This window comes from Myodes glareolus, chromosome 24 (genome assembly GCF_982192425.1).
Source record: "Myodes glareolus chromosome 24, mMyoGla1.1, whole genome shotgun sequence".
Classification (NCBI taxonomy): Eukaryota; Metazoa; Chordata; class Mammalia; order Rodentia; family Cricetidae; genus Myodes; species Myodes glareolus.
Genome location: NC_142049.1, coordinates 9,642,353 through 9,661,145, shown reverse-complemented (window position 1 = coordinate 9,661,145; position 18,793 = coordinate 9,642,353). Strand labels below are relative to the sequence as shown.

General features: G+C 44.0%; 1 protein-coding gene across 1 annotated transcript in view; it reads right to left on the bottom strand.

Moving 5' to 3' along the window:
• The window catches only part of Prcp (prolylcarboxypeptidase), a 47,632-nt gene extending 29,335 nt beyond the window's left edge, over positions 1-18,297 (bottom strand). Inside the window, exon 1 of the mRNA XM_048435216.3 lies at positions 18,075-18,297. Coding sequence (XP_048291173.1) covers positions 18,075-18,236 — 162 coding nt within the window. The 5' untranslated portion in view covers positions 18,237-18,297. The remainder of the gene's footprint in view (positions 1-18,074) is intronic.
• Positions 18,298-18,793: the final 496 nt, after the last annotated feature.

The following is an 18,793-nucleotide window of genomic DNA, read 5'->3' as shown; positions in this document are numbered from 1 at the left end:
CTCAAAACCCTATGGACACTCCAGTTTAATTAATATCCCCTTACAAATATTAGTACCCAAGATTAAATTCTGTAATGGTATATTATTTGTGTTTTAATAAATAAAGCTTGCCTGAAGATTTGAGGGCAAAGCAGCCATACTAGTTACCCACTAAGGCCAGGGAGTGGTGGCACACATCTTTAACCGCAGGACTCGGGAGACAGAGGCAGACGTATCTCTGTGAGTTCAAGGCCACCTTGAGCTACACAAGATTGATTCTATCTAAAAGAGAAACAGCTGATGATTGTACTAAAAACACTATTTTGTTACACTGAAAAATATATGACTTTTAAAGGACATGGGGGGGGTGAATTTTACCAAGTCCCCACATGAGCAGTATCCGCCAAAGGAAGCAACTAAAGAAAGCAATCCTAAGTTCTTTTCCTCCCGGGGAACTCCGACATCTAATTTTCAATACTGATTCACTATAAAATGACCCCCAGGGACTTCTTATCCTCATCTTAAAAATACACTCTACAGACTACGCATTGTTTGGAGCACTGTAAAAAAGATAAAGGAAGGGCAAAGGACATCCTCAGCTAAACCAAAACTTAGAACAATCACAGCAAATTCAAAAGAGACCCTGTGGCTTCCTTTGATTACTTTCAGGTGCTCTGGCACAACACCAACATCTTTGATGACAGCTGCCCAGAGTTAATAGGATGTGCAAACAAATGGCCGTCACTGGCTAAACACACTGACGGGACACGTGTTTCTTGAGTCACCGCCATGGGGCAATTAGCAAAAGTGTGTGGGTGAACAAGCCGCACATGGTCTTGTGTTCATGGTGCTTAGTGTCTAGCGGCAGAAAGGTGAGCACGCCATCAAATCCACAGTTTTATTCTGACAGAGCATCACAGAGGTCAGTCAAAGAAGGGATAGGATAGCCTAGCATCTAAGCCCTGGGTTTGAGCCTTAGCAGCTGACTAAAACAAAGCGAGCATGTCTTACATCTCTGCTAGTACAAACTCCAAGAGAGAAAAAAAACGAAGCGGCACATTCAGAGGTAAGCTGACTAAGGCACAATAATTAGTCTGCCATTTATACTTAGTAAAGCATCCCCTCCCTAGAAAACTACAGTGCTGGCAGCCTGCCATGAGATGGCAATCACCATCATTTGCCCGTGAGATTTTCCTTCATGCCTCATCATTTTGGAGCTCATCATTATGGGATGACCACTTTTGGTCATCCTCAGAGTAGATGAGATCCTGCTCTCCTCTCTCCGCATGCAAGTCAGAAAACTTTAACAAGCCCTGCAGGTAAACAAGCACATGAACACTAAGGGAGAGCAAGAAAGAGAAATCAAAAGCCAGAGGATGGGAATATGTGTTATACCCTCTGCCCTTGTTAAAAACAAAAGGAAAGCATTGTCAAGGAAGATCTGTAAACTATTGGCCCACGGGAGTACAGAGCAGGAGACACCGTCCAATGGACCACTCAGCATCCTGAACAGTATTTTCAGATACTTTGCCTCTACACAGGCAAGGCTAGGATTTATGACTTGCCATAGAAAAGTTTTATTTGAAGTTTATATTCAGGCATAAAAAGAGAAAGACACCTAGGAAAAATTTGATACATACCTGAGAAGGGTGTGGGGGTACAAAGAGAGACTTGCTTGCCATTACATGTCTGACCAAGAACAATACATATGATTTTTATAGTCTGTGCTGCATTTGTTATCATGCTCACCTGCTACCTCTCCTGTCCAATGCTCACTCCCAGTGACCCTCTCCTCTTTCCCGGTTAGTACCCCTTCTGCTTTCACATCGCACCTCTGGAGAAGGGCCACAGGTCATGCACGGAAGCCAGACGACAACTGGGTGGTAAGTCTCACATTGCATCTTGAAACAGGGTCTCTTTGTTTATTCAGCATTGTGTACACTTGGCTAAGCTGGTCCACGAGATTGCAGGGTTTTCCTGTCTCCAACTCCTATCCTGCCGTAGAAGCCCTGGGACTACAGAGGCACTACCATACCTGGTTTTTTGTGAGTTTAGGGGGATTCAAACTAAAGTCTTCCCATTTGTATGACAAGTACTTAACCCATTTTCTTCATAATGACCCAATGTTTTTCACTAGGGCTGCATGGTACAGGAACAGGGCCACCTTTCCAGCAACTACACCACTAGAGAAAATGTTTCTTCCTTCTCTATAAGCCATTACTACTGATGAATCCTCAGGGAAGGAGGGTGGGACTTCATGAGGTGGCACATGGACCCCATCTTGTACAGGTAATTGCAGTTTCTGTGAGTTCAGAAGTCCAAGTGCCATGCTGTGCCCAACTATAATCCTTCCTCGGGGTTACGTTCTTTCCACCTCTCTTCTGCAGTTTTCCCTGAGGCTAAAGTAGGGCAATACAGATGTCTTGTTTAGGCCTAAGCATTCAACAGCTACTGAGTCTCAGCCCTTTGATGAGTTCTGAGTCTCTGCAGTTACTGCCTTCCACTGTAAAAAGAAGCTTCTCTGAGCAAAGCTGATGGCAGCATTACTCTATAAGCATAAACATAATTATTAAGGATGTAATTTGACAGTTACATCATGGCCATTTATCAACCCAGCATCCGTAGCTTCCCCACTGGGGAATATGACCTCCATAGACAAGGGCTTTTCCCAGGGTTTATAGAACCGGAAGTGGAGTCTCTCCTTTGGAACGAACCAACAGAAAGGTTGTTTTCTCCTATAGCAGACCTGCCACTACTAGACTAGTGGCTCTGGCCAGCTAGTAGCTCTGCACAGAGGGTGCACAGCTAAGTAGGACTGCTGGTGACAATCCTCCCCTGGCAGCCTGTGCGGCACCTCTGAAACAATGAAGGCTAGCAGGCTGGAAGGAAGCCTCCATCTTGTTCCAGTTTGTTTTCTCTGTGTCCTGTAACCAGTGCCTTCTTCAGCTATAGGGTCTTATAATCTAGTTGTGGTGGGAAACCAACAGCCATGGCATTGGCCTACAATGTTTTGAAGCTTAAGGGGCTGCCCTGACCAACTCACAGGGAGGCAGTCCACTCCTAACCCTGGGTACCTTCAGTCAAACTTTTTTTTTAAGTTTTAAATTAACTTAGCAAGTGTCAGGATTGTTTTCAGCTCTACATACATCTTAACTCCGGCTAGGCCTCCCTAAATCCCGTCCTCTCCTGCCTTCCTTGCCCCCACCTCCCCACATAAACCTAAGAATCCTTTTATAAAATCTCTTTATAAAAATATTGTCACTATGGAGGCAAAGTTTACAGTAAACTTTGCTAGTTGTAATAACACTCTGGACTCTCAGCTAGTGAGAAAGTCTACTCCGACTCTAGAGTGAGGGGCTGTTTTTGCTCCTGATGCCCCCTTAATTTTCCCTGTGGAGCTTGTCTAAGAGATAAATATCAAAGTCTCTTTTCCTCAAACAGAACCATTTTCCTGCAGAGGAAGCTGTCTTCACCAGAAATTGTGTTTCCTCTGAATTCCCATCCTCACACATCTCTTTCCAGCCTTATGCTCTTATCTAACCCTGTAGTAGGCCCATTTCTAGCCTTATTTTGCATTATGAGAAACATTTATCTTTGTATGAGCTAGACAATGTTTTATAAGATAATAGTGGACTATAAAATCAATTTATTGGGTCATGGCATCTTTTAAAAAGTGCATACCACTGAGCAACCAACCCACAGGTTTTCAAATTATTTTTATCTTAATAGAAAGTCAAAGTGCATTATGCCCCTGTGAGTATAACTCTATATAAAGAACAACTATCTGTTAAATCACATTCCAAGAAATAATTACAGCTCAGACAGTCTCATAAATTAGGGCACATTTAGCAGCCAGATGGATACCACAGACAGTAAATTGTAGGGTGGTGTAGAGAAGGATAGCTCCTACCTAGCCAGGTCAGTTGGAGAGAATCTTGAAGGAAAATTAAAACTGAAGCGAGGTTCAGTAAGGCTGAACTAGAAGGGAGAAGCTAGTCTGGGGATGGAAGAACAGAGAGACGTAAAAGCTATTAGAATGTAATCTGGAGTTACATGGAACAGGAGGTAACCCCGAGTAAGGTAAACAAGTGGCATGGACGAGGCTTGGGGAGTGGCTTGGTGGCACAGCACTTGCCTCGCTTGCAGCAAGGTCCTAAGCTTGACTGGTGAGCATTGCAAGAAAGGAAGGACTGACATGAAGAGCCGGGAATAAACCAGGAAGAAATCATGAACGCCTATAGTGGCCAGATCTGGGGGATAGCTGTGAAGATGATGAAATCAGTCAGTCCCAACTGATTAGGCTAAGAGAGACAGGAAAAATAGCAGAGCAGTTTTTAGAAAGGACTGTAAACACTAATATTTGTTATAATCTTTACTAGTCTGGGATACCTGGATCTGGGAAGGATATTAGGGAATATAAGCAGTTAGTCTTAAGGTGTTTAACCTGAAGAACCAAAGCCAGTTTTCATCAAGGTCTTTAGGTAGAGCTTAAAAATCACTTGCATTGTTATTTCAGCTCTCCAAAACTGAGCAAAGGTGGAGAGTCAAGACTTCTTAGAAGGTCAAAGAAAGATGGCTCAGAACGTACAAGTCAAGCCATGGAACGCATGTCCTCTTCTAGAGTTGCCTGTACTTGTGAGCTGTGTTCAGAAAGATGAGCCTTGGTGCTACAGAATTTCCAGGTCCTCAGACAAGTAAGATGGAGGTAGATGCGCCCAGGATCAGAAATACATGTGTACAAATCAGTATACATGGGCTCCTGCCTTAGAAATTAGAGCACAGACTTGGGCAAACAGAAGTCCCCTCTTAGCAGGAACTTCTCATTGTCATGAAAAGGCAAAGGTCAAGCGAAAGAAAGGAAGCCCATCAGCACCAAGGACAAGAGAGTTGTCGCCCTGCTTTTCCCTGCTGTGTCCCTTGAGCTGCTCCCTCAGAGGAAGAAGCCATCAGCCTCAGGAAGTGGCAGAGATTTCCGAGTGTTTACAAGGACCGTGTCTGCAGCATGACCCTGCCTCAAACTACACAGAAATAAAAATTGACCAAGAATAACAAGTACTTCCCTACTCTCCTATCTGATGAGTCAGAGTCATTGTCTGGCCTGCAGCTCTTTGTTTAAATGGGGTTATTAAACCACAGTGTAGTTGGCCAGACTTACTGGGTATAGACCAATATAGTACGCCTTTTATCATCTGTGGACTCCTATAGAATACTTCCCTAAATTACACTTGTATCAAAGTGTCACAAACACACACAACACATGTGGTGGGGAAAAGAATGTGAATTAGTAACAATGGCACTTATTAAAACTTAATAACTTTTAAAAGCATTTTCTCAAAGTCAAAATGTTGTAATAACATAGTGGGAAGAGAAAGGAATTAGAAGGCACTAGAGGGCATGAAAGGCCTTCTGCAGGGACAGAATCTCCGCCATTGTTTCATACCCCAGAGCCTCATCTCAAATCTCATTATTTATAGCAAAAGGAAGACTGGGAAATGAACTTCATCACCTGTTAATGTCTGTGATTCAGACTCATTCTAATTCTAAAGAGAAACATTTTACAAGCTAATTAATCTCAGTCTTCAGATTGGGAGCCCTACAGGTGTCAGCATCTTCTCACATCCTTTCCAGAGTAAGTACCTGAGTCATACCGAATTATCAGAGGTCATATTCCTGTGATATTCCCTGTGCATCTTCATTGATTTGTATATATTTCCTCCAATTTAATCTGTGTTCTAATTTATTCCAGTAGACCTTCAGGGAGCAAAGGAAAGTTTTCTTCTCATCTCCAAACAGCACGTCCTAAACACAGCACTGCTCAAAGGAAGCTCCCAAGGAAATCAGACATTAACAACCTGGGTTTTCCTGACATGTCAGCCTATGAAATGTGAGTAGGAAGATGCATGACACCATGGGCTTGGCAGAGGCAGGGCTACCTGGAGACCGTTTCTCACCAGTGGTAGCGCAGCAACTTGAGTTAGGAGCGCATGTGAGGACGAATGAAGATTTCTACAAAATTAGCCTTTAGCTCTCTAGTACATTTGAATGGGAGACAATTAGCCACCATACAAGTATTTTTAAATGTGTATGTGTGCGCACACACATGTGTACATCTGTACACACATACACATCTTGACCATGCTAAGTACAAACTCCACCAATGAGATACACCCCCTGCCAGCAGTGACCTTTAAGATGGCAATTTTCTCTTTTGTTTTATTGTGTGTATGTTTGTTGTATCCATGTGTGGAAGCCAGAGAACAGCCTCAGCTGTCACTCCTCAAAAGCTATCTACCTTATTTTTGAGACAAGGTCTCTCACTGGCCTAAAGTTAGCCCAACAGGCAGGGCTGACTAGCCAGCCGACAAGCCCAAGGGATGCTCCTGTCTCCACCTCCCAGTGCTGGAATGACGAGTGTACACCACGACATTCATTTTTTTTTTATTTTTATGAAACATGAGTTTCTAGGGATCAAGCTCAGGTCCTCATGCTTCCAAACTAAACTGAGATAGCTCCCTGGTCCACCTTTATCTTCATGTTTTAATTTTCACCCTATCAACAGCCACAATCTATATGCCAAAGGAAGAAGAGTGGCGAATTAATTGTCAGCATCTGAATCTCCTTGTAGGTGAGCTGGAAGGAGGGCTAAAATAAACTTCTAGGGGCAGCTTAAGGATCGTCAAGAGGGGCACAGTGAGAACAAATAGACCTTTATATCTGATAATTAGTTCATCAAGAAGAAACAAAAGTGAGACATAAATTTATGTAGCTATCACCATCTCCATACAAACAGCTCTTTCTTACTTCAGTGTATATCAATGTGGACAAGAGGGAGAGCACAAGCTACAGATTAGCAAGAGTTGTGGAGACAATATATGCTAAGTACAGTAATGTTCGGTGCCATGGAAGAGCACAAGGGATGTCAAAAAAATGGTCCAGCTTTTCAAAAGGAATAGAAGTCAGGTATGGCGGCACACCCTGTAAACTAGGCACGGTGGATGCAGAGACAGGTGGATCACAGTTTGCGCCTATATGCACTGAGAATCTATCTCAAAAACCAAGGGGCAGGGGCACTAACAGAAGGGTACAAAGCAAATACCCTAACATAAAGCAAGGTAAGACACCAGCCACCACAAAAGTGTAAAGAGCTGCCCAGTCGCACGCTACAGCCTGGCAGTGGCAGTGTCTGCGATGGAGCTTTAGGAACGGATGAATGGATGAGGCTGATAAGGGCAGGAAGGGCTAACCGAGAGACAATGGAAGGTACACCAACAATGTGGGCCAGGAACAGAGACGGGAAAGCAATGAGCGTGTGTGGAGAGCAGATTAGAAACTGGAGGCACAGAGTGAAAGTCCATCAAGGCAACCAGATTCTGCCCCCCCCATTCTTCCCTTGGCCTAAGACAGTGTCTCACACCGTAGTTCAAGCTGACTCGAACTCATGACAACCCTCCAGTCTTGGTCTTCCAAGTGCTAGGATTACAGGCACGAGTCACCAAGCTAAGCTCAGGATAGTGTTCTTAATATAGCAAACAATAGGGAACCCTGGCATATGCTGAGCAGAAGAAAGACTTGATTTAGACAACGAATGTGACCCATGGGGACAACAGTAGAAAGGGATCTACAGAGACAACCACCTGGTCTTGTTTTCTAGAAGTTAGGGGGTCATAGCAATGGGGTTACAACGGTGGGGGTACACAAATGAAAATAATAGACTACAGATGGAATCAACACTAACATTACAAGTGAAAAGATTACGAGAGAAAGAAGAGTCCAAAATAACTGACACCTCAGGTTCTCAAGTTTTCTTTCTGCTCTGGTCCAAGGTCCTATCCTCAGAGAAACTGTCCTCACACACAGACACACAGACACATACACACACCACCCCCTCCCACATATTTGTTTCAAGATAACCATTCCAAGTGTAATCATTTTAATTACTTTGTGTGTATAGGTGTTTTGCCCTCATGTATTCTGTGCATGTGTGTGAAGTACCTTTGGAGAACAGAAGAGGGCATTAGATCCCTGGAACAAGGTTAGATGGTTGTGAGCAGCCATGTGGGTGCTAGGGATTGAATCCTGGTCCTCTGCAAGAGCAGCCAGTATGTATAACCACTGAGCCATTGCTCCAGTCCCCCAGCTATAATCTTCTTTGCTTGTTATATTTTTATGGCCCAGGCAGAAAATGAGCTCCTAAGGGGAAGTCAAACTGCTGTGTCCAAAGCCATGCTTAATGTATATAAACATATCCTCAAACGTTTTGTAATAATTGGCCTGCAGAGAAAAAGTCAAACCTATAAGAAACTTCACATAGAAATATCAGGGGGCAGACTGGAATAGTGATTAAAATAGCTAACCCCTGTGGTTCCGTTCCCTCATGAATAAATTAGAGCTATTAGGGCCAAGACTTTGAAAATGACTGAAGTGCTTAGAACACTGCCTGGCACCCAGAAATAACTCAAATGGTATCTATTATTTACGACTGGGATTATTTGTGTGTGGTGGGGGGATGGACACAGGGAGGAGAAAATTAAGCTGGGCGCAAAACAGTTGAGAAAACAGTTGAGGTGAGAGATCACCTAGAAAGGGTTTGACAATGGCCTAAAAGCAGCCAAGGGGGAACCGCGGGGGGGGGGGGGTAGAGGGGGGGCGGACCATGAGAGAAACCGTGGGAGTAACCATGGGAGTAAGTGTGTGAGCGTCTTGCTGCTGCAGTCAGACTAAAAGCAGACAGATGGGAGAGGTCAAAGGGCTGGAGCAAATGCAAGCTCTGGTCAGATTTCTGGGGCTTTCACTCGCTTTCAGAAACACCCAAATTCCTCTTGGCAATCTTTCTTACTGGTTCTTCCCCATCTATTCCTCTTGGAATCATAGAGAAATGAGGTAGGAAAGGACACTTTTTTTTCTCCTTTTATTAATCCTTGTCCTGGTTGTAAATAGAAGACAAGAAGTAAAAGAGAACTGATGCGAAGCAGCCGTGGGGCACAGTAAAGGAGAAACAAGTGAGACTATGTCTACCCGGGTCAGGGCCATGGTACTGATGGCCTCAGAGTGCCCAGGCCTAGGCTCCAATGCTATCACATGCTGCCTGTCAGTCAAAACAAAGCAAATTTTTATTATATCTTAAACCGATCATTACATGATTCAGGTTCATTGTAATTTGAAAGATATAGAGAAGTAGAAAGTACAGAATGAGATTTCACCAACTGCTGATTTTCCACCACTGCTAAAACCACCCTTCACTCTGCGCAGCTATACTTGCGAATGCACTGGGACCTGTCAAGTGACGGTGTGGCTCTCAGTACCATCCCATTACTGCTCCCTGAGTTGGGGTGGCCTCGTTCTTTGTTTTTAAGTCTTCCTTCTTCCTCCCCAGCTCCTGCCCTAACATGTCGTCATGGAGCTAGCCAACCTTGCCAGCCCTCTCGTACAATCACCAGTGACCTGCTCTTTCCCCCTCTTCCACGACATGAGTACCTTGTTTACTACCATTTCATGGAACACCTTTGAATTTTTTTCATTTATCTTGCTGCATTTTCTTCTATCTCCCAATAATTTTGTCTTCTACTTCATCACTATCTCTTCTTCAAATCCTAGATCTTATCATTCCCAATAACTCCAATCTTGAATACTCTGAAATGTCAGGCATTCATCTTTCTTGTTTCATTGAAGTTTACTATTTCTACCATGAGTCCCTAAACCCTTCGACCTCACGACTGTCCTTTACTCCATTCATCCTGCTCACAAGGCTGAAATTCCACGCCAGTGACTGCAATCATGCCCTGTCACACTGAGTGATCTAGGCTGGCCAGGTCACCAAGTGATCCTCCCACCCCTGTCTCCTGAGTGGCAGGAAACGCAAGTGCTCCTCGCCAGCCCCAGCTAAGATGAGCGTCTACAAGAAAACATCTTCACTGCCTCCTCGGTTGTTCTTTTCCATCCGTGACATTACAGCTTATCTGCATACGAAGAGGCTCGAATGTTTCCTGCTCCACCTTTCAAATGAACTCCTGACTCAAGTAGCAAGTCTAGGAACAAGTTCTTCGTCTCCTCCCATCCCCAAACCTATTCCTCCCGAAGCTTTCCCCATCTTAGTAAACAACAATTTCATCTTCCAATCCGTTCAGGTCAAGAAACCATGACACCATCAACCTCTACTTACCTCTCACCCCACATCTATATGTTAACTGTACCTCTCTACCGTATCTTCAAAGAAATTCCTGACCTTGAACCCTTAATTTAATCCAACACTGTCATCTGAATCCTTTTTCAGTAGTCTACTCTTTCTGCTCCAACCAGTTCGCCTCCATAGTCCATTCTTAACACAATAGCCAGGTCACATCAGTTAAAACATGTCACACTGCTACTACTGATGTTCAAAAGACTTCTCACTTAATCCTTAGTAAAGACTCAATTCTTTACAATAGTCAAGGTTCCCATGTAGTCTGTCCCTCTTTTCCACCTTCCTACCCTGATTATGAAAGACACTGGTCCATGTTCAGCATGTGGGCTGATGGGTGGGTAAATGACCGACTATAGAAGTCACGAGTACCATTTCTACCTCAAGGCAGTCCAAAACTTGTCTCTCTACCATATGGCTTAGTACCACTGATTAACCAGTCCAAGCCAAGAAACTGTGAAAACGAAATAATCTGTGTTAAGTTCTCTGTGGAGCACGAGCTTGACTTTCCATGGTTCCTTTCTATACTTTTTCAGTCCTCATGAAAACACATGTTGAAAGCAAGACTTAGCCCCTTGCTCATAATATTGGAAATACAGTAAGACGTATATGTTTATCTTACGTGAGGTCACTAAAGTTTGGGAGTTTTACTATAGCAGCACATCCTGGCTTATTCTGACAAGCATTATAAAATAGGAGAGTGACTCTTTGGAGTTTTTCCAGAAAAACAAAATGTTACAAATATATGGTATAACTCGGTTGTAGAGGGCACAAGGTCCTTGTAGTGCCGGAGAAGCAGGACAGTTCAAACATATATGGGCTGTCTGTTTTCTGCCCACAAGGCTGGGAAAGGATGTAATTAACAATCTGGTGACCTGTGCCATCTGTAGGGCCAGCCCACACCTGGCTGCCCCAGACTCTTCCTCCCTAGACCTTTATCTTTAGAGGCATTGCTTCTCAGTCAATAAAACCTATCAGCATGGGAAATGTAACTTGCACAACAGCCTAGGTAACTTCTTTTCTGTCTGTAAGGCCAGGTCAATCCTGACTTGCCCACAGACTATTAGATTTATCTCAGTCATTTTCCCTATACCCTTTATCTTGACCATTGTTTGTGAGTTAACATTACCCACTTTTTTTTTTTTTTGAGACGGGTTTCTCTGTGTAGCTTTGGAGCTTGTTCTTGAACTCACTCTGTAGATCAGGCTGGCCTCAGATTCACAGAGATCTGCCGGCCTGTACTTCCCGAGATCTGGGATTAAAGGCATGTGCAACCACCACCCAGTAACAGTACCCATCTTTATAGAAGAGGCCATATGTACTTTGCAAAGAGTTTCAATGAAAACATGTCTTAAACTTTGTTGTATACATGGGATTGTTAATTATCATCAGAAACTTTTTTCCAAAATTCTGCTGTGCTTAATTTAAATATTACTAAAATAAACTGCCTAGTGTCCGACTCTAAATCAACACCAACTAAGTAGTGTTGAAGCGGATTTCTTTCATGCCTCCTGCAGATCATGACTAGCCCTGGGGTTTGCAGAGACCACACACGCAGTCCTGTGACTTAACCTTTTTGAAGGAGTACTGTTGGGGAATATTATTTTCAGGTGTGTGACTTTTGTTTATTATGCATTTGTTTAACTCTGTGAAGCTGTGATTCTTTGCCTGTCTAAAACACCTGATGGTCCTAATAAAGAGCTGAACGGCCAATAGCGAGGCAGGAGCAAGGATCAGCGGGGCTGGTGGACAGAGAGCATAAACAGAAGGAGAAATGAGGAAGAGAAGTAACGAGAGAACAAGGGGAAGGAGGACGTTAGGGGTCAGCAACCCAGCCTCTCAGCCAGTCATGGAGTAAGATACACAGAAGTAAGAAAAGGAAAAAGCCCAGAGACAAAAGGTAGTTGGAATAATTGAAGTTACAAAAGCTGGAAAGAAAAAAGGCAAGCTAAGGCCGGGCATTACTAAGTAAGAATAAGTTGTCATGTGTAATTTATTTGGGAGTTGGGTGGTGGATCCCCCAAAAAGCCAAAAGAATAAAGAGCAAAAAGAACACACAACAGAGTACTCTTCCCTATCCAGTAGGACAGTAGTAGCATCTACTCACAGTGTGGCTATTAGGATTAACTAAGTGAATGTTTACTAAATAGTCACCATATTACCTAAAACACATAAAGCTCTCAGTAAGTACCAGCAGATTTCTACAATACCGATATTCTAGACACACGCTCTATATTTCATTTTACTCTTCTGCTTTTTTCACTTTAATTTGTGGTCAATTTTTTCGATTCAAAGTTTCTTAATGATCTGTACCATGTAAATCAAGTATCTGCCTGTGATCTCAGCCAGGGAGTCTGAAGGAAGAGGATCTCAAAATCTAAGTCAATGTATAATTGGCAGCAGGACTCCATCTCAAAAGTGGGTGGGGGCAAACACCTACCTACCATGTAGTAGCACTGTACAAGGCATTAGAAGCCAAGATAACTAAGACATAGCGTAAGGACTTTTCCTTACTGATGCTCTTTCTTCTCCAATTGGCCTACAACCAAGCAAACGCAAGTCACAAATATACAATAGTAGAAATGACAAATGTTGAATTAAAATGTACTTTGTAGTTGTATTTATATCTCCTTCAAAGTCAGGATGAAAATACTGCCTAGGAGCAACTCACCAAGGGCAATGAACATCACAGCTAAACCCAGAATCTGTGCCACACCTCATGAGGATGCAGAGCACCGCAGACTAGAGACACTCCATGGACGGAATTCAAGGTGCGTTAGCGATGAGCACAGTCAACCTTATTCCAAAGGTTAGTATAGGAAAGTTGAGAAAATTAAGAAACCGGCCAAGACCAGGTCACAAGTTAGTAGAAGGGCTGATTCCAGAACACACACTGCAGTGTTCTGTGTCTAAACCCCATAGAGTACAAAATGTGCCGATAGTGAAACCCCTAAAGTTGATTTGTATTTAATAACATTTTAACATGGGCTGGAAAGAGGGCTCAACGGTTAAGAGCACTGACTGCTATTCCAAAGGTCCTGAGTTCAATTCCCGGCAACCACATGGTGGCTCACAACCATCTGTAATGCGATCTGGCGCCCTCTTCTTGAGGAAGAGTTGTCCTCATTGACTTAGACCATGAAACAGAACCGCCATTTATGGGTGCCCACGCATGCGTCAGCATTGCCAGGGCATAAATTACATTCATGTCATTCATTCACATTTTAATATTAACTGATAAAACAGTAGGCACTCAGCTACTAGAAAGAATCACCATTTTAGTAGTCTGGTTAATAAAAGGTCATTTTAACAATGTCCATTACCGAATTTTCCCTTCACATTTTGCCAAAACTCAAAATAGCATAGAGAGAAAAAAAACAGAAATAGTTTGTATTCTTTTTACATGTCTACCTGAGAGAAAAAATTATTTCAAGAAAGGAAAGCATTAATCCCTTTGCTCCAATCCTGTAAGCTTATAAAACAAGAGTTTCAAATAAAATGCAATAGAAAAGGCTCAGAGATTTTCACATTTCCCAGAATAACAATTTTAGCTATAAGGAATTGTTAAATATATTATTCTGCGTAGAAAGAAGTAAATTAGAGCATTAAGCAACAGAAAGATAAAAATAATGATTGCTTAGCTTTACTGACTGACCAGCGGTTCGCACTGCTAGAAAAGCACTCTGCACGCTGGGTGAGCACTGTGCACACGTCAGCACATTCCCAACAGACCCGTGAGATGTGCAGTACAGTTATTACCACTTGCTAACTATATGACAGGGGCTACGTCCGAGCAGCTCATCAATTTACTCAGGGCAAAACCAGAATTCATTCCCAAAGCTGTTTGTCTCTAGAGCTTGTGCTGTTAATTATTACCATGTTTAACTTCTACCCAGCTCCCTGCCCTCCACCCTGTAGATCAAGCACATCACCTCTAAAAGGCCAGCTCCATGAGCTCCAACCCTCTATCCAGAAACAATTCCATCGTCAAACACAGCGACAGCTAACAATTCACACAACACTAGCTAGGCTCCAGACCTAAGGGAAGGTCAGCAGCAGAAACAAACAAACAAAAAATGAGGGGAAAGAAGAGGGAAAGGATAATTATCCATAACCTCTTCCAAGCAGCTCCTGACAGCTGCATTTTAGTGGACATGGGCCCCTGGGGCAAAAGTCAAGAAGGGGAACCGCAAACAGGAACAGAAAGCAGAACTGAAATGATGTACATACGTCAAAATACCCCAGCCCACTGATGTGCTCACCCCACAAATAAGGAAGGAGCTGGGGAAGGCCTGCAGGAGCCAGTGATCAAGAGGCCCACACTGGAACAAGAGACAGACTTACAGAAATGCTGGATGACAGTTAAGGGGAATACAGCTGGGTGCAGATGACCAATAGGTTCCAGAAGAGACATAATCACAACAGTCCTGAGTTAGGCCAATGACTGAGCAACCAAATGGATGAAGTACTCCAGCAGAAATAAGAAGAGACAAGAAATTCGAGGAGATAAAAGCAAAAAACACCCTTCTGGGCACAGGCAGAATTAAGAAATCTGGCAGAAAGAAGCTGTTCCTTGTGCTGGGGGTCAAGGTCATCCACACCTCTGTCTTGCTGGCTAAGACATCTTTTGCCACCTACACCTGACATACTCTCTTGGAGCCTTGTTCTACTTTTAAGAATGCACTTTTAGCCAGGCGGTGGTGGTGCATGCCTTTAATCCCAGCACTCAGGAAGCAGAGGCAGGCAGATCTCTGTGAGTTCAAGGCCAGCCTGGTCTACAAAAGCTAGTTCCAGGACAGGCACCAAAAACTGCAGAGATAACCCTGTCTCGAAAATAAAAAAATATTACCTTTATTAAGAATTATTAGTGGATGGAGAGATGGCTCAGAGGTTAAGAGCACTAGCTGCTCTTCCAGAGGTCCTGGGTTCAATTCCCAGCAACTACATGGTGGCTCACAACCATCTATAGTGAAATCTGGTGCCCTCTCCTGGTGTGCAGGTCTACATGCAGGCAGAACACTATACATAATAAATAAATCTTTTAAAAAAAGATTTGTATAAGTATGTCTAAGTGGGGGCTAGACAGGTGGCTGTAAGTAAAGAGCCTGAGTTCTGAATCTCCTCCATACTCACATTCTCTAAAAAAAAAAAACAAAAAAAAAAACATAGCTTTTGCCTATAATCCTAGAGTTTAGGAGGCAGAAACGGAAATTTTTTGAGCTCATTGGCCAGCTAGCCTGAATTCAGTGAGAAATCCTGTCTCACAAAGTTAGAAGGGGAGCAATCGAGGAAGAAAATCCCTGCAACCATCCACACATATGTACAGGTATACACACATGCACACATCCACACGAACATGTACATATAATACACATACAAAAAAGTATAAATGGGGTGAAGATGTGGCTCAGTTGGTACTCAACTGACATGCACAAAGCCCCGGGTCTAATTCCCAGCACCACATAAAGCAGACATGGTGCAGGACAATTCTGTATTCTGTCGATAATGTTTTAAATAAACACTGATTGGCCAGTAGCCAGGCAGGAAGTATAGGTGGGATAACCAGACAGGAAGTAGAGGCAGGGCAAATGAGAACAGGAGTATTCTGGGAAGAAGGAAGCTCCCTCTGCAGTCCTGCCCAGACATGGAAGAAGGAAGATGTGACCTGCCCTGCTGAAAAAGGTATGTGGCTAACATAGATAAGAATAATGGTTTAATATAAGTTATAAGAATAAGAAGCCTGAGGTAAGGGGCCAAACAGTTTATAACTAATGTAGACTTCTGTGTGATTCTTTGGGACCTGGTGGGAGGACAGAAACCAGGCAGGACAGAAACCCCAACAAGCAGGCCCTCATGTTACACAGACATGGCAATAAGTGTCTGACAATATAAACTCTATTCAAAGCTACAGTATGAAGTTGTACTGAGTAAAGTCAAACATACTTGCCAACTGCTGAAAATATCTTTTAAAAGTCTTAAATTGCATTACACAGTAGAGGGATGGGGGAACGGCTCGGTGAGTACGAGCATTTGGTGTGAGAGCATAGGGCCCTGAGTTCAGATCAAAGCACCTACATAAAAAGCCAGCCATGGCCCCACAGTTGCCTGCAATCCCCGTGGGTGAAAACAGGAGGATGACTGGGACTAACAGCCTGCTAAACTTCCAGATTCAATAAGAGAACCTGTCTCAGGGAAATAAGGCAGAGAGTAATAGTGCATGACACCTGACCTCCCAATTCATATGTGTGCTCACTAGTGTAATACACACACACACACACACACACACACACACACACACACACACACGGAGAAAGAGACAAAGGAAAACAAATTAGCATCACTCTATTCCTCCACCCTTCCGGTCCCCCCATGCATTACTCCCAGAGAGAGTTGAGACCACATGTTCTATAACCCCCAACTTTACTGCTAAGAACTGGATGCTGTAAAGAGTTACATATGTGTAACAAAAAACTCAAAGTTCCATGTGAAGACTAGGGATAGGTCAACGGTGAAAGACCCTGAGTTCAATTTTTTTACAATAACAAACAACAACAACAACAAAGTGTTTATTTTTAAATCTCAGTATAAAGAAAGCAGATAGAAGCAGAAGACCTCAAGGGTGGGGTGGGGGGCAGGGAAAGAGGAGTTCCCAGGGTTCCTAACACAGCCTTCATTCCCTCGAGACCCAACTAGCCTTCACAGCAGCTGGCTCCACAAAAGGGTTTCCCAGGGAAAGTATAAGAAGCAGTGCTCTTGACTCCATCTTCTCTATGTACAAACGAGGAACTGTGCCGCAGGAAACTAAAGGAGCTGCTTCAGAAAGACTCCACTACCTCTGCTAAAATTACAAGTTTCTCTTTTTCATAAACCCAAATTTCTAGGGTTTTTTTTTTACTTCAAAATTAAATTGTTCTACAACCCCATGTCGTTCTTCTTCCCCAGACTCCTATTCAAACTTTCCGTCTATCATCAGGCATGGATACCTGCCAACTTCAGACAGTTCCTCTGCTAGGGGCATGTTATTTGTCTTCACTAGAGCCTTCAGTGAGTCTACAAACGCGGCCCAGGAACTAACTATAACCTATCCAGACCCCAAAGTTAGGCTGGAGCTTGCTGAGAGTTCTAAAGCCAAGCTCAGGCTCTTGGATTCTTTTTCTAAACCCAGTGCCTTGCACACTCAAGCCTATAGCGACTCCTGGAAATATATTTAGGGTTCCTTGTCATTTCAGAGGACACAGGTCCTTTTCCACTGAGACTGGTAAGCCTAATACAAAGGCACTGGAGAAGCCTGGCTTGAACCGGTGGACTCAAGCTAAAGAGCAGAGACCTGTTCCCTGCACACCCCTCAGACCTGGATGCAGACCTTCAACCTCTAGAGGTAACATCGCAACTGAGAGGGGCAGTGTAGTGAAGAAAGCAGGCTGGCGCTTTACGGTGCTCGTATTATATAGTAGGTACTTTAGAATTCGTGTTCAGAGAACTAGAGGTCCAGGTTAGTCTCCATACACTAGAATTCCGGCTCAGAGACCTGGAGTCAAGGTTAGTCTCCATAATTTGGTTTTGGTCAAGGAAAAATAAAGAGTTTAGATTAAGGTATCCTCTGAGAGTTGGGAAGTGTGGGGTTTTTGTTTGGTTGTTTCTGTTTTTAAATGTAACCCGGACCTCCAGAACTACTGGAGGAAGAAATTTCTCTTGGTCTTTGTTGCGGAACATGGAAACATTTTTATTGATAAATTTTAAATTAGGGCTTAAGGCTACCCTTCAGAAACTGTGAACTAAAACCAAAGTAAGTCCTAAGCATTAGAGTCTGAATTTGGAGGTGGGCGGCGGCGGTGCTCCATTCAGCTTTACTAGTTAAGCAAGGTACGGGCGGTTGGTACCTGGGACTTGGAACCCCTACTTCCCAGCCTCCGCTTACCTTCTGTTGGAAGTAAAGGACTGAGTAGTTATTGGCTACGGCAGGGTCGGACGTGGGGTTGGTTGGCAAGTGCAGGCTGCCGAGGGTCTTTAGCCCAGACCGGATCGTCGTGGCGGCCCCAAGAGATAGAAAAGGCAGGAGCAGGAGAGCCCGGCAGCCCATGGCTCAGGCTGGCAGCCTCAAGCTGGGCAGCTAGAGAAAGAGGGCCACCGGCAGGAGCGCCCAGCCTAAGCCGGGCCCAGCTCGGAGCTCCGCCCGCTGCAGACTAGCTCCTCCTTCCGGGACACCCAAAGCCAGGCAGCTCCTGACCCCACCGGCATCGCTGCCGCCACCCTTGTCACTCGCCTTCCCTCTCCTCCCCGCCCACCTCCACCGCGGTCACCGTCTACGTCGGTCTTTATCCCTCAGGGCTTTGCCCCGTCCTCATCTATGGCTCCCCGAACCCTATCGCTACTCTAGGTCACGCCATATTTCTGCCTTTATAGTCACCATCACACTGCCTTTATAGTCACCACCACACTGTCCCCGCAATCCTACATAATAGAGAGAGAGAGAGGGAGAGAGAGAGAGAGAATGTATTGACAATCTTCACCAGGCATGACAACACACACGTGACCTCTCGCTCAACCATCACAGCAACCCTGCAGACCATGTACGACTGTCATTTCTGCTTCGATCAGGAAACAAGTCCTCGACCCTAGGTCTCTCGGGCAGCAGGA